At 36.8% G+C, this 14,655-nt stretch overlaps 1 protein-coding gene across 6 annotated transcripts in view; it reads right to left on the bottom strand.

Moving 5' to 3' along the window:
- Cntn6 (contactin 6) overlaps positions 1–14,655 on the bottom strand; it is a 346,717-nt gene that overhangs the window by 111,392 nt on the left and 220,670 nt on the right. For 5 of the 6 annotated variants that reach the window (XM_076567479.1, XM_076567480.1, XM_076567483.1 and 2 more), the window contains 2 exons: positions 2,793–2,996; positions 701–803 (listed from right to left, as the gene is read on the bottom strand). In XM_076567479.1, the coding sequence (XP_076423594.1) occupies positions 701–803; positions 2,793–2,996 (307 nt within the window). The remainder of the gene's footprint in view (positions 1–700; positions 804–2,792; positions 2,997–14,655) is intronic. The other variant, XM_076567484.1, reaches the window with a different exon arrangement.

Raw genomic sequence — 14,655 nt, 5'->3', positions numbered from 1 at the left:
CAATAGTCTGAGTTTAACTGAATGAATAATAGGGTAACTCATGTGTACACGACTGTTTGAAAACAGTGGAAATGATCCACCAGTTCCTTTCCCTGGAATTTACTGCTGTGTACAAGCATCAAAATAAGATTTGAATATCGTCAAAAGCAAAGGAATCTTCTTGACATTCTGTGCCAAAGGTGTAGGTATTTCGCTGGCTTAAAGGCATGCAAACCTGTTGTTAACGCACGTTTATATGACTAAAACAAACTACCTAGGGCAGGTTGGGCTCAAATCTAATTATCCATTGTGAACATTAGATGTTAATTAGTCTTATTTTGGAAAACAGAAGTGTAGGCTTTCATTTTTAAGAGTTGCTAAACAATTAAGCATGGAAACACTCCAGGCAATCTATTTCTAGGTTTCAGAGAAGAGTGAAGGGTATGTCAAATGCTCAATGGCTTGTCCACCATTTTATACAAGTACACATTCTCTCTGATGATGAGTATATTGTGTGGGGCATGATGTATTCAAGCTATATCCACAGGCCCAGTCACTTTCAGAGTATTAGACATTTTGTTGTTGTTTGAATTCCAATCAGGAAGTCCCACCATGCCAGGCACTTGAAATCTGTTTAGCATTTTTTCCTTAGAGCAATGTTTGAATAACAAAAAGTTTTTTTTTTTTAAATTAAACAACCATAAAAAAAAAACAACCTTACTTTCCAAGGGCAAAGCATTCCAGTTTTACAGATGAATCCTTTGCAGCTTGTATTGTTTCAGGAAAACGCACTTCAATCTTTGGCTCATATTCCCCCATGACACCTGTTAAATACCAAAACAGCTAGCAGCATTTCTGGAGAATAGAAGTTTCCTATGAAGTAAATGCTTCATTAACCAAAATGTGACTCTTGGATTTTCATCAGAGTTAGAGTTTCCAATCATGAGATGGAGACATGCTTTTGAGTTTTATACAAGGATCTTTCACTAGGGACATCCAGTTCTGGCCTCCTTTTGTGAAACTCATGGGCTAGACATACTTGTGGAGAGGGGAGGATGATTCAGTTAACACTATCAGAATTCTGATGTATCACTACAATCAGAAATACCTCTATATCTGCAGCAAAACTTATACAGTAACTACATAAGTGAACTCAAATATCTATATTAATATCAGTACAGCAGATTTTGCTGCTTTGTTCATAGCACACTTGTAAAAGTTTTATTTCCACCATTTTAGCATTTTAATAAGAAAGAATTAAATGAAGTTTAGAATAAAGCAGTATTCTAAGATGTCATAAACATACTATCTGCCAAAAGAGTGGTAACAAACAAAAATAGTTATAAGCTATTTTCGTCTGAATTAATGAATGCTATATTGGGATTATTTTAAAACTTTAATCATTTTATAAATTGATATGACAAACATTATAGTAACTCATTCCTACCACAAGTAAATGAACTTTGGATGGTCAGTGAGACTCTAGGAAGTACAGAAATTACTTCCTATATATATAAATAAATATATAATATAATATAATAGCTAATTTTCTAACCTTTATTATTAAAATATCCCATTCAGATGCTAATTCTGAAACTAAATTGGCTGCTTTCATTTTGCTTCCCTATTTTCTTAACAAATGACGGTTCTTGCATGTCAACTTTTAGAGGAGTTAATAGACATATATTATACACGATGTTTATAATTTACTTTTACTATTAAATGATGAAGGGAGTGGAGTATGTGGGAAAAGAAAATAATTAAGAAGGGGAAATTAAAAACTAAGAGTAAACAAAAATAAAACAGGAAAAATGTATAATCTCTATGAAAATTGTTAGCTCATGTGCTTTCCCACTCATGAACAGAATACTCACAGAAAGGGAGAAAATGAATGTATAAATCTAATGTTTGCTGATATCTGAATAAAACCCATGCAGAAATATTTGAATAGATACTGGCTCTGAAATCTCTGCCATGAGGATGCTGGGAAGCTGGCTTCATAGTTCTGTCAGCTTGATTATCATTATATTCTTGCTTGTCTTAAACTCTTCAGTGGGGGGCAACGTTCTATGAGGTACAGCCTTTCAAGTTCAAAGTCTGATAATAAAATTAACTAAGAGATTTTTTTCTTTACATGCCCTACTGTGAACATTTAATTAGAGAATCAACTAGAGGATTTTTCCACTTAGTTGACTTCCTAGCTCTCTAAATCTTGCACCAGCTCTGGCTTGACTAAGGTATGAAACTCTTCAGAGACCAATCTGTGTCCCGTTCCTTGGAGACACGATTTAACACGAATCTTCCACTCCATCATTCTCTGCTTTTCTTTCCTTTGGCACAATATTTTTACTTTTCCATTTTGCCACCCAGGTAAATAAAGAATGAACAACAACAGTAGCAAAATAATGACAAGGATAGAAAAGAAAGTGGACAATAAGAGAGGTTGCAAAATGTGTTCATCAATTCAAGTATGAAAATTTGGCAGCATCCACATGCACACATACACACACGCCAAGTCCCTCTAGACAAACATAATTTTTATGCACCAGTCCTTAAGCAATGAGAAGACAAGCTCTTCTGGTGTCAAAATGAAATGGCACAGTATACCCAGAAACGTGTAAATTGCACCATGTGGGTATAGAACTACAGAATTCTTTTTGATTTTAGTAATATCTCATCTCCATCGTGCTTATGAATTTAATCTAATCTCCAATGATTTGGCTCCAATTACAAGAAGAAAGCAAAAGTCCCTGAAGACCTCCCCACAATGTCAGAGTCCCAATGTGGAGTCTGAAGATAACTCATGGTCTTACCATCAGTGCGCTGTACTAAAGGAGTAGGTGGTCCTTGGACACTTCTATGGGCCTCTTTGTTTGTGATGAAGCAAGTGTAATTCCCCACATCAGAGGGCTCTACTTTGGCAATATACAAGTTTCCTGTGTCTTGTGATACAAATCGTCTCTTGTCCTCTTGAACATACAAAGGGTTATCATTGAAGGTCCAGGCATATGATAAATCTGAAAAACAGAAAAACATGCATTATCTTTACTACAATCATTCTTATCTACAAATTCTGCCTTTTGTTTAATCATTATAATAAAAGTCTGCCTATATAGGTCTAATTTATAGCTATTTGGGCAGAGTAAATAGAATATTCCCTATATTCACATATACCTCAGTTTGGGAGATACAAATTCCCTCTCCTTGACTGTTTTCTTTGATTAAGTATACAATGATAAGATATTTAGAGAAAAATATAGGTGATTTTTTTAGGAAAATCTACAGAATATAGAGAGCATTGCTGGTTAAAAGGGCCATAGTAATTCATCAATACTGCTCATTTCAAAGCAGTGTTTTGCAAGATGTTTTCAAAAGGATTAAGCACATTTAAGATTTGTAGTTAAAATTTTTAATTAAAAACTTTTAAGTTTCAGTACTCTAGATCTTGAGTTCATCCTGTGAATGGGATACAATTGATGGGTAAATTTCTGTAATAGTTTTAAGACTTTGTAGTAAAACAAAACATGTGCCTTACGAAGGTCCAGCAGTTATGGCTAATAGCCAGGAGTGCAGAGCATCCCAACATGAAAGAGCATACTTTAGACAGAGATATTATAAGAAACCTAGATGAGATGGTTAGTTTTAAATGTCAGCTTGCCACACCTTAGAATGACCTGGGAGGAGAGTCTCAACTGAGGACTTATCTAGATAAGGTTAGCTTGCTGGCATCCATGTGGGAGATTAATTGCTATCTCACACAGCCCACTGTGGGTAACATCATTACATAGGCTGGGTGTCTAAGACCAGGTGAAGGTCACTGAGCAGCAGCAAGTCAGCAATATCCATACAGTCTCTCTGTGCTTTCGTCTATGTGTGGACATAGCATGAGAGCTGTCATGGGTTTCTATCTTGACTTCTCCTTACTGAGGAATGGTAACTTATCATCAACTTTCTTCCCTATGATGGCTACTCTTGGTTTTCAACTTGACTACATCGAAAAAATAACTAAAATCCAAAAATGGAGTGGCATACCCAGGAGGGATTTTTGCTTAATTTGAAGTAGGAAGATCCACTTCTAATCTGGTTCTTGGAGGAGAAAAGACACACCTTTAATCTAAATATTTTGATCTGGGAAAACCCACCTCTAATCTGGACTACACAATATGACTACACCTATATATAAGGGCATGGAAGAAGGAAGCTTTGGCTCTTTTGCTGCATGCTCTCACCTACCTAGCAAGTCCATTCCTTCACTGGCAATAGAGGCTACTGTATCGTATATTAGACCAAAGTATCCTGATTCAGCCTCACGGACCAAAAAACTACTGAATTCTTAGATCTTATGTATATAGGCAATCATTGCTGGAGTAGCTAGACCATAGCATGTACAGCATGTAAGTAATTCTAATAAACACCCGTTCTATATGTAGAAAGAAATTCATTCTATAAGTTCTGTTATTGTAGAGAACCCTGACCAATACACTCTCCTATATTGTTTTGTATTTATCTGAGTATATTATAACAGCAACAGGAATGATGTTAGAACACAAGATAAGTGTGTTCCAACCAAGTGTGTCCAGAGGAGGCATTTCAGAACTGCATATTGACATTATGAAGGATAACTGTCTGAGCAATGGACAAGTAGGTAAACATACCAAACAAGAAGCAAAAGCAAGAAGTTCAAGGTAAAAGACAGAAGGCACTGCATGACTTAATCATCAATCATTTAACATCTCTTGGACCTGTTTATATGTAAAGATGAATTACATAAATAAATATTTAATGAATAAAATTTAAAAACTTAGATTTTAAGTGTTCGATTTAATGAAATATAAATATTATATACATATAGAGAACACAATCTTAAATATAAATGATTGTCATCTTTTAGAAATGGTTTCCTGCTCTTATCAGGTTAGTCTTGGATTATGGGAACCACTATCTGGTTTAAATTATTAGATTACCTTTGTCATTGTTTATACTTAATGAAGATGAACTCTAGATGTATATTTGAGATTATGCTTGTTTTATTTTATATTTTAAACATTCACTTATATTACCATACTATCCACCCATTCCATTTATTGCTAAGTTATAATACAATTTATAAATATATCACCTTGTTGTTGATGAGTTTATGAAGTGTTTACAGTCTGATGTCATCATTGATTAGAGTTAAATAATTATTGTGACTGTCTATGTTCATTTTCATTTTCATAGATAAGTTATTAGATGTGAACTTTAAGGCATATATATATATATATATATATATATATATATATATCCCAGGATAGCCAAAAGAATCCTGTACAATAAAACAACCTCTGGAGGCATCATGATCCCTGACCTCAAGCTCTACTATAGAGTTACAGTAATAAAAACAGCTTGGTACTGGCATAAAAACCGACATGTGGACCAATGGAATCGAATTGAAGACCCGGACATTAACCCTCACACCTATGAACATATGCTTTTTGACAAAGAAGCCAAAAGTGTACAATGGAAAAAAGAAAGCATCTTCAACAAATGGTGCTAACACAACTGGATGTCAATGTGTAGAAGGCTGTAAATATATCCATATCTGTCACCATGCACAAAACTTAAGTCCAAGTGGATCAAAGACCTCAACATAAATCCAGTTACTCTGAACCTGCTAGAAGAGAAAGTAGGAAGTAGTCTTGAACACATTGGCATAGGAGATCACTTCCTAAATATAACACCAGTAGCACAGACACTGAGAGAAACAATCAATCAATGGGACCACTTGAAACTGAGAAGTTTTTGTAGAGCAAAGGATACAGTCAACAAGACTATAGAATGGGAAAAGAAACAGGGATCGCTCAATGGCTGAGAAGTGGATGGAATCTACATGAACAACCTGGACGTGAGTGGGGATAATGAAGGGCAAGATTCAAGGGAAAGAGAGCTTAGGGAGCAGGAGATCCCAGCTGAATCAAGAAAAGAGAGGGAGAACAAGGAATAAAAGGCCATAATAAATGAAGACCACATGGGAATAGGAAGAAGCAAAGTGCTAGAGAGGTCCACAGAAATCCACAAAGATACCTCCACAATAGACTAAGGGCAATGGTCGAGAGAAAGCCCAAACTGACCTACTCTGGTGATAGGATGGCCAAACACCCTAACTGTCATGCTAGAAATCTCATCCAATGACTGAGGGAAGCAGATGCAGAGATCCACTGCCAGGCCCCAGGTGGAGCTCCAGGAGTTCAATTGGTGAGAAAGAGGAGGGATTGTATGAACCAGAATTGTTGAGACCAAGATTGGAAAAAGCACAGGGACAAATAGCCAAACTAATGGAAATAATCAAACTATGAACCAATAGCTGAGGAGCCCCCAACTGGATCAGGTCCTCTGGATAAGTGAGACAGTTGATTAGCTTGAACTGTTTGGGAGGCATCCAGGCAGTGGGACCAGGACCTGTCCATAGCGCATGAGCTGGCTGTTTGGAACCTGGGGCTTATGCAGGGACACTTCGCTCAGCCTGGGAGGAGGGGACTGGACCTGCCTGGACTGAATCTACCAGGTTGAACTGAATCCCCTGGGGGGGTCTTTGCCCTGGAGGAGATGAGAATTGAGGGTGGGCTGGGGGAAAGGTGGGACGGGGGAGGGAGGAGGGAGGACAGATGAATCCATGGCTGATATGTAAAATTGAATTAAATTATAAAATAAATAAATAGATAAATAGATAGATAGATAGATAGACAGATAAATAAATAAATAAATAAATAAATAAATAAATAAATAAATAAATAAATAAATAAAAGAAAAGAAAATGTATCCCAGTTCCAGGCAGCTTGACATCTCGACAGAAGAGAGTGCTGGTTATTTCATAGTACACACACACACACACACACACACACACACACACACACACACACAATATGCTGTCATATTTTTATTATGACTATAAGTCTCAGTCTACACAAATATTAGATTAAAGTTTCATGAATCTATGAAATTAAGAGTGCTGTGAGAAATGTGTAGAGAACTCTATTCAAGAAAATGGAAAAATATATTTGATTATGATGAGATTTCCCAATAAGAGAAATAAGTCTGTAATACTGGAGTGGTGGGAGGAGTCTATAGTTAGGTAAAAAAAAAATATCTTCATGTGAATAGATATTCACACACAAGAAAGTCAGGGTGTCCCAAGAGAAGTTAATGCACCCAGTAGCCTCTTGTCCAGAGAGAGGTCTTGCATCATATGAATGGTCTACATTTGTGTTAAACCCTGATGTAGAATCAAGACACCATATATTGTCCCACTCTTCCTCAGCTGGAAGATCTTCTGAAATATTCTTTGATAACTACACTGTCCTTGAACTCTCAAATATGGGAGAGGGAGTACAAATAAACAGTGATTGTAAATTAAATAATATCTGCATGGTGCAAACTCCACCTGAAATGGGAATGAAGAAATGTTGCAATTCTGTTATTTCCTCTACTAAGATCACTGTGATGGTGGCTAGCCTTAGTTCTCAAATTGGGACAATGTAAAATCAACTGAAAGATGGTTTCAAATAGGAATTGTCTACACTGTTTTGGCCTGTGGGCATTTCTTAGGGAAGCTGAGAAATCCTCTTAAGTTAGTTGATAGAGATGGTCAAGCCCACTGAAGATGGGAGTATTTCCTAAACAGAATGTGCTGAACTGTATAACAGCCAAGAAATCAAGTCAGTAAGCAAGTAAACAAGTGAGTATGAAGTATATATTCTCTCTATCTATCTCCTTGCTTCCTGACTATCAAACTGCCCTCAAGGTCCTGCTGAAATGCTTCTCTCAAAATGACACATGGTATCCCCTCTAGAAATGTGAGTTAAAATAAACTTTTTTTTCTCCTAAGATGCTTTTTCTCAGGTTATTCTATCACAGCAACATAAATATAAAAAGCTCTCTCTCTCTCTCTCTCTCTCTCTCTCTCTCTCTCTCTCTCACACACACACACACACACACACACACACACACACACACATACACACACACACACCAAAAATAGCATACTTAGGGAATCATTAAGGAAAGAAGACAAACTGAGATAACAGAGGAAGAAATGAAAGACAAGAAAATGAAAAATAAAGTGTCTGCCAAGAGAAAGACCATAAATAGCAAGGAAGAACAAAAGAAATCTTTTTAACAGCAATCCACAAGCTAAACATCTTAAGTATTAATGAAACAAAGTCATCTGTGCAAACAAATGTCAGGCGTTTGTCTCAGCAGTGAAGATATGAGATGAAGCTATGATTAAAAGCAAGAGCAACAAAAATGCCACTTCTGCATGACATGGACCTTAGACAAGTAATCTTACAACCAATAGAAAAAAAAACACAAGCTACAATGTTAAGTGAAAAACATATGAAATGTCAGTATATTAATCTGCTGAAAATTATGCATTTGAGTGTAAGAACTCATGTTAACACATGTCTACACAAATTTCTAATTTTATGTAGTAGTTTTCCCAGTGATGGGTAGAAAATACAGAATTTTTTACTAGCTATATAATGTTTCTACCATACTGGGTTTAAATTAGCATGTCCTGTGTTGAAATGGAACTGAGAATCAGAACAAGGAGAAAATAGAGCTGAACAGGAGAATGAGCATCAATTGATTTAAAAAAAAAAAAAAGACTGATGACATGAAAGATAACAACACTCTTATTCTGAACTGCTCAGAATAGAGTATTACATCTTCATCAGGAATTAGTTCTCAACCTAATATGCAGTGAAAAGCATTGCGAAAATTTGTAAAAGCACAGATTAGTAATTCAGCTTCTATTGCTTGATTTCATTCTATTCCATTGATATATCATGCAATCTGCATTTTTAACAAGTTCTGGGGCACTTTGTAACTGAACTTTCAAGTTGTATTTATAGCAGACTTTAATGAGTAAAGATTGATCAATTTCAAGTGTATCAAGGGACAGAGGACAAAATGTAGCCAAGGGCTGAGAGTATGTCACAAGTGAACGTAGCATAGAAAACCCTATATTTTGAGCTAAGGACAAAAATATGGGAAGATTAAACCCATCTCCATACTTTTGAGGGCTATGGCGTACACGAGGTCTAAGCAAAGGCCTTCTGAACCACAGAAGAACAAGAGGAAATTGAGGCTGTTGAAAAATAAAGGATGTCAAAAGATTTCTTTACCATTTATTATCATTCAAAATCCGTGCACAAATATCACAACACAAAATAGTGAATCTGAACTGAGTCATCAGCTGCTACAGCCTCAGCTTGTACCTCCATGGAAAGGCCCAAGTATCCTCAGCCCCACCTTTTCTTTGGGTCACCTCCATTCCCAATGAAAACCCCGCCTCTTGGACCAAAAGGCTCCTTTCAGTTGGCTAGCAGACCGGTGACAGAATTCCAATAGTTGAATGTTTCAGGAGGTTGGGGGGCCCTTGATGTAACTAAGACCAATGTTGTAGCTTGAATCTGGAATGCATTAAATGCTTGATTTTCCAGCCTATCACGGTTGAGAGATGGTGGAAACTTTAAAACTTAATTCGAGCTTAATGTGAGACTAATGCAGTTTGGGTGGCGTGCTATAAGAGTGACAATAGTAAACCAGTGCCTTTGCTTCCCTTGTTTTGTAAGTGGAATTGCTAAACAGTTTTATTAATTAAAAAAAAAAAATGGAGCCACAGTGTGCCGGGCTCTGCTGAGTCCCCATGGGAGACCTTGATTTGGGGGATGTGGGGATGTGGGGTGGCTTGGGGAAGGAGGGCTGGGAAATGGGAGGGAGAGGGAGGATCTGTATGTGGTATGTAGAGTGAGTAGAAAATTTCTTAATGAAGAAAAATGGGGAAAAAAGACAAAAAAATCAGAGTCAGATATTGGAGGGAAACTGAGAGATCAGAGGAATAGAACAAGCCACAGCCAACCTCGCCTTACCAATTCCTCAGCCTCTAGAGAGAGATTTCCCATAAACTCACATCTGTATACCTTTCTGTACCCTGCCATCTTCCTTCCTCTCTTTGCCCAGCTTCATCACTTCCTCTTTCTGCCCTGCTCTATCACTTCCTTTCTGTCTATACAGACCTCCAGACCTCTATGGTTAACTATCTCTGGGATTAAAGGCATGTATCACCATGCCTGGCTCTGTTCCCAGTGTGGCCTTGAACTCACAGAGATCCAGATGAATCTCTGCCTCGCAAATGCTAGGATTAAAGGTGTGTACTACCACTGCCTGACCTCTATGTTTAATATAGTGGCTGGTTTTTTCCTCTGATCCCCAGATAAACTTTATTGGGGTGCACATATAAAATATCACCACATTGTTTTTTTTCTTCCCCAGCTATATGGTGAGAACCTTTACTTCACATACGTCCACATGATCCACTGCTCTTCTACTGTCTATAGCCTGAGAACCCAGAGGTCAAGGGTAGCAACATCCAAAGCCATGAAGCAAAAGAAACTTTTGCTTCTTATGAGTAGAGTACCACCTGTGCTCATGACAGTCATGGAAAGTTGCTAGTAAACATGAGAGCTAAGAGGGTTGATTTCTAAGGTAAAGATGAACTGTTTCTGTCATTAAAAATGATCAGAGACAGCATGGATGATCATGACTATGTAAGCTGCAAAATAAATGAATAAAAAGATTTATGTTTGCATCTCATGGGTGGTAACCCATGTGCTACTTTACCCTCAGTATTTTCATCTCCCTAGGAGTTGATTGTAGACAAATTTCTAAACAGTCTTAATAAATAAAAAGCATGGAGCCAGAAATTTGGGTTAAATCCCAAGAGAAAGATCAGAGGAATAGGACAAACCTCACCTTACCAACTCCACAGCTTCCAAAAAGAGCTTCTTCCTGTATACTCACGTTTATATGCCTCTTCTGTTCTGTTCTCTCATTGGTTCTCTTGGCCCAGCAACAGCTGATATTTCCTGGTCATGCATGCATGAATGCAGCTCAGTTATCATTATCAAAATAATTCCTTGAATTTACTGTTTTGTTCTCAGCTATTGAAACTTCATTTTCTTTTGCAAATCCCTATTGGGACCTGTCCACATTCACTATGGTTTCTTCCAAGTTCCTTTACTGATGTCCCTTTCTGCCTCACTTCTGTATCCATTGCTCTGTCTCCACCAAAGAGATACACAAAGATTTTAGTTTGAAACTAAAATTTTCACTTGATAGTAAATTTTTCTTCAACATAAAAAGAAGAAAAAGATGGAGTTCAGATTCAACTGTTCTCTCTGACTCTTATCTTTTTCACTTTTTTTTCTGAAATAAAGACAATCTTGAGCAAATTTCTAGTGCCATGTGTCAGTTTAGGGATTCTAATTCAAGGCCTTTTTGAGCAAAGAAACAAGAGTTAGCTTTCTGAAAGCAACATAACCCTTTCCACTTCACAAAAATTACAGGTTGCTGCTAGTGCCCGAGAAATCTTTGTATTCATCAACCTATAATCTTAGGACCTTAGCCTGTAATTTTCTTCTCTCCCTTGCAGTGAATTCATTTTTATCTCAACTACTCAAACTTTCCCATTTTCTCTGATGAGTATAGTATCCTTCTTCAATAAGAGAATATTTAAAAACTGTTGGAAGAATGAGAAAATATATAGAGAGGATTAAGGAAATGTTAAGGGTACCCTAATTTCATCCTTCCATCAACTGTCTTATAAAGCTAACTGATTATTACTAACATGCCCATTATATGGAAAAGGATGCTGGAGACTCCAGTACAGAGTTAAATTTCAGAATCAGGTTGTTATGTATAAGGAATATAAATCAAACCTAAGTCCTTCAGAAGCCTAATCCCTTGCTCTTTCCTTAAAATTGTCTTTTGACTCTTCTACAATTATCTTCTTGATTCTCCTGCCAGGACCTCAGACTACTTTCCAAACCTCCATGATCCATGTGTATCCAACCCAACTCAGGTTCAAAGTTAAAAGGTACTTACTGTTCCTCACCTACTTTATCACCACCATTTATTCTATAACGTCCAAACATCCTAAAAATAACTTCATAAGAAGGCAGTTTCATCAGTCATTTGGTTTATTGCTAACCCTCATGGGATGTTAAGTATATCAAGTCATGACTAACTCTTTTTATCTCCCATAAAATGAGCCTTATTAACATGACATCAGAATGTGAGTTGAACGAGGATAACTCCAATGAACATGGTAAACTGATAAAGAAAAGCCCGTGGGTTCATGACTCTACAAGAAAAAATACAGGCAATTGAGTAAAGCTTGGAAAGGTGAAGTGGCCTTTCCAAGGGAAGAGCATACCAATTAGTTTTCCTTTTCCAGGAAGCCCAGAAAACATATACAAGTAACAGTGTATGGACACAAAAGATCATATTTAGGGAAAACAATGTATACAGTATACATATGCATGCAATAACAATGAATGAATAAAAGATGTTCATGAATTTGAGCAGAGTAGGGAGTGATATATGGGAGGGTTTGGAGAGAAGAAATGGAAGGCAGAAACACTATAATTAATTATAATCTCAAGAATAAACAACAGCAAAAAGCTGTGGCACTAAAATGTCTGTATACTGGAGGTGGGGATGTAGTTCAGTTAGTAAAATGCTCAACTAGTATGTACAATACCCTGGGATTAAACCATAGTTCCAAGTACCACAAAAACTAGGTAAAATGAGATTTGAGTTATACATTCCATGTGTGTTTTGAAGTTGGAGGAGCAGAGAGTAATAGTCTCTGAGTTCTGTAAGTATCATACAAGGTGGCATGTATACTACTATGTTTTCCCTAGCCTGACCCAAAGTGTGACATCCTGCCAGTATATGTATTTATTTATACCAAATATGCTGAATCACTCCTAGCCAGTATTTGCAAGACAGTCTATTCAGCACATGGTGTAAATAAGAGCCAGCAGAGGTAGAGTACATCTGTAGATACGTAGATAAAAAAAATTGCCAATTTTGTAACTTTATGAAATATCCTATTTGTCAGTCACCCTACATATATGATAGCTTACACATTTGTTTATAGACTTGAGCTGTAATGTCACAACACATAAAGCTCCAAATTCTTCCAGCTATCACTGTTCTCCTCTGCCCTGGTCTCTTCCCCTGTGGACTGTCTTTGCTCATCCATCCCTACAGCTAACTTGCAAAGGGAGCATCATTTCTGTGAGTTTCATCATCAGCCACAGCTGGGACTTAATTTGTATATTTTTAATGGGGAAAGAAAAAAATAGACCTTCCAAGTTAGAAGTTTAAAACCTTCGCATTTGGCTTTTCTTAATTAAATGTATAATTCATGAGACACTTAGTTTGAAGCCATTGGATTTTTAAATACTCTCTCCACCCTCTATGACATTTTTCTGTTATTAATGGTGGTAATGCATCCTTCTTATGATGATTCAGCAGTAACATTAGTACAGAATGATAATTGGTCCTTTCTGGAGCATCATTGTAGTTTTTCATTACCACCATCCTCTACAATTCTATTATTATTAGAAATGGCAGTTCCACAGTAAGCAACTGAAAACTATCTGCTGCTCTCTTAAGCGTACCACCAATCCAATTTCCCCAGGGGACAATTGTGTTTTTGACATATTTGGCAGCCTTAACATAGTACCATGATAATTAAAATACAAAGACAAAAATATATACGCAAGCAAAACAATCACATGGACTGTGATTTTTATTAGTGGAAACTGTCTTTGATGAAAGAAATCAAAGCAATAAATATTGACCTTCCCACCCCCAAAACTTCATAGGACTGCAGACCAGATCTCAAAATTGGTTCCATGTTTCTTGAAGTGAAAAAATAAATTATTATATAAAAATATTATATAAAAATAAAATATATAAAAAGCTGAAATATTCATATTTAATGGATAATCTCTCTTGCTTCAGATATTCTGAAATGATCAGACTTTATTACAATACTACAAACCTTACATAGTCCTTTCGAATTAAGCTGTCAAGCTCTAGGGTAGTAAATTATGGGTACATTAGCTCAATGGCAAAGATCTACCCATAGCATAATAATTCCTTTATTGTGCTGAAGTACTTGATGCTGTGCAGGGCAAGGTTATGATGCAATACTGAAAATGGCCTGATATGGTTGTCATCTATCCCTGTTTGAGCACCTATGTGGTCTCCAAATGCTGTTTGGGAACCGAGGTTTTATTAAATCTCTTCTGATTTACACACCTATTTTCCGGAACCATGGAAAGGGAATTCTCTGGGACTTGCAAACAACCCCATAAAGGTCCCTTGAGTACCCATTATGGCTAAGTTCCAGATATTTCTAGGATTGATGGTCCACTGCAAGCTCTACCTAGAGAAGAAGTGAAAACATGGTCCGTTTTTGAACACTTGTGAGAAAACTACAATTCCAAGAAAGAGAAGTTTAGGAATATAAACGTATAAGGATTACACTTGCTTTCTTGTGTCTCAGTATCCATACACTATAGAAGTATGCAGAGAAGAGGCTAGGCACTATGTTGTCAATCAAGGAAGATTTAATTCATTTAAGAGGTATCTATTAAGATCTAAATACATTCTCATTTATATACCATGTGGAGATGATGGTAATTGTGTCTCCTGTGTGGCATCTGGTGGTCAAGAATGATGCACAATGTTTTCACAGTGCCCTATGCAATTATAACTTATTTTCTCTTTACTGTAGACATGTGGTGGATGCTTGTGTACACATGTGTGGGTGTGCAT

The sequence above is a fragment of the Peromyscus maniculatus genome, chromosome 3, assembly GCF_049852395.1.
Source record: "Peromyscus maniculatus bairdii isolate BWxNUB_F1_BW_parent chromosome 3, HU_Pman_BW_mat_3.1, whole genome shotgun sequence".
Classification (NCBI taxonomy): Eukaryota; Metazoa; Chordata; class Mammalia; order Rodentia; family Cricetidae; genus Peromyscus; species Peromyscus maniculatus.
This window is presented reverse-complemented; position numbering and strand designations above follow the sequence as displayed.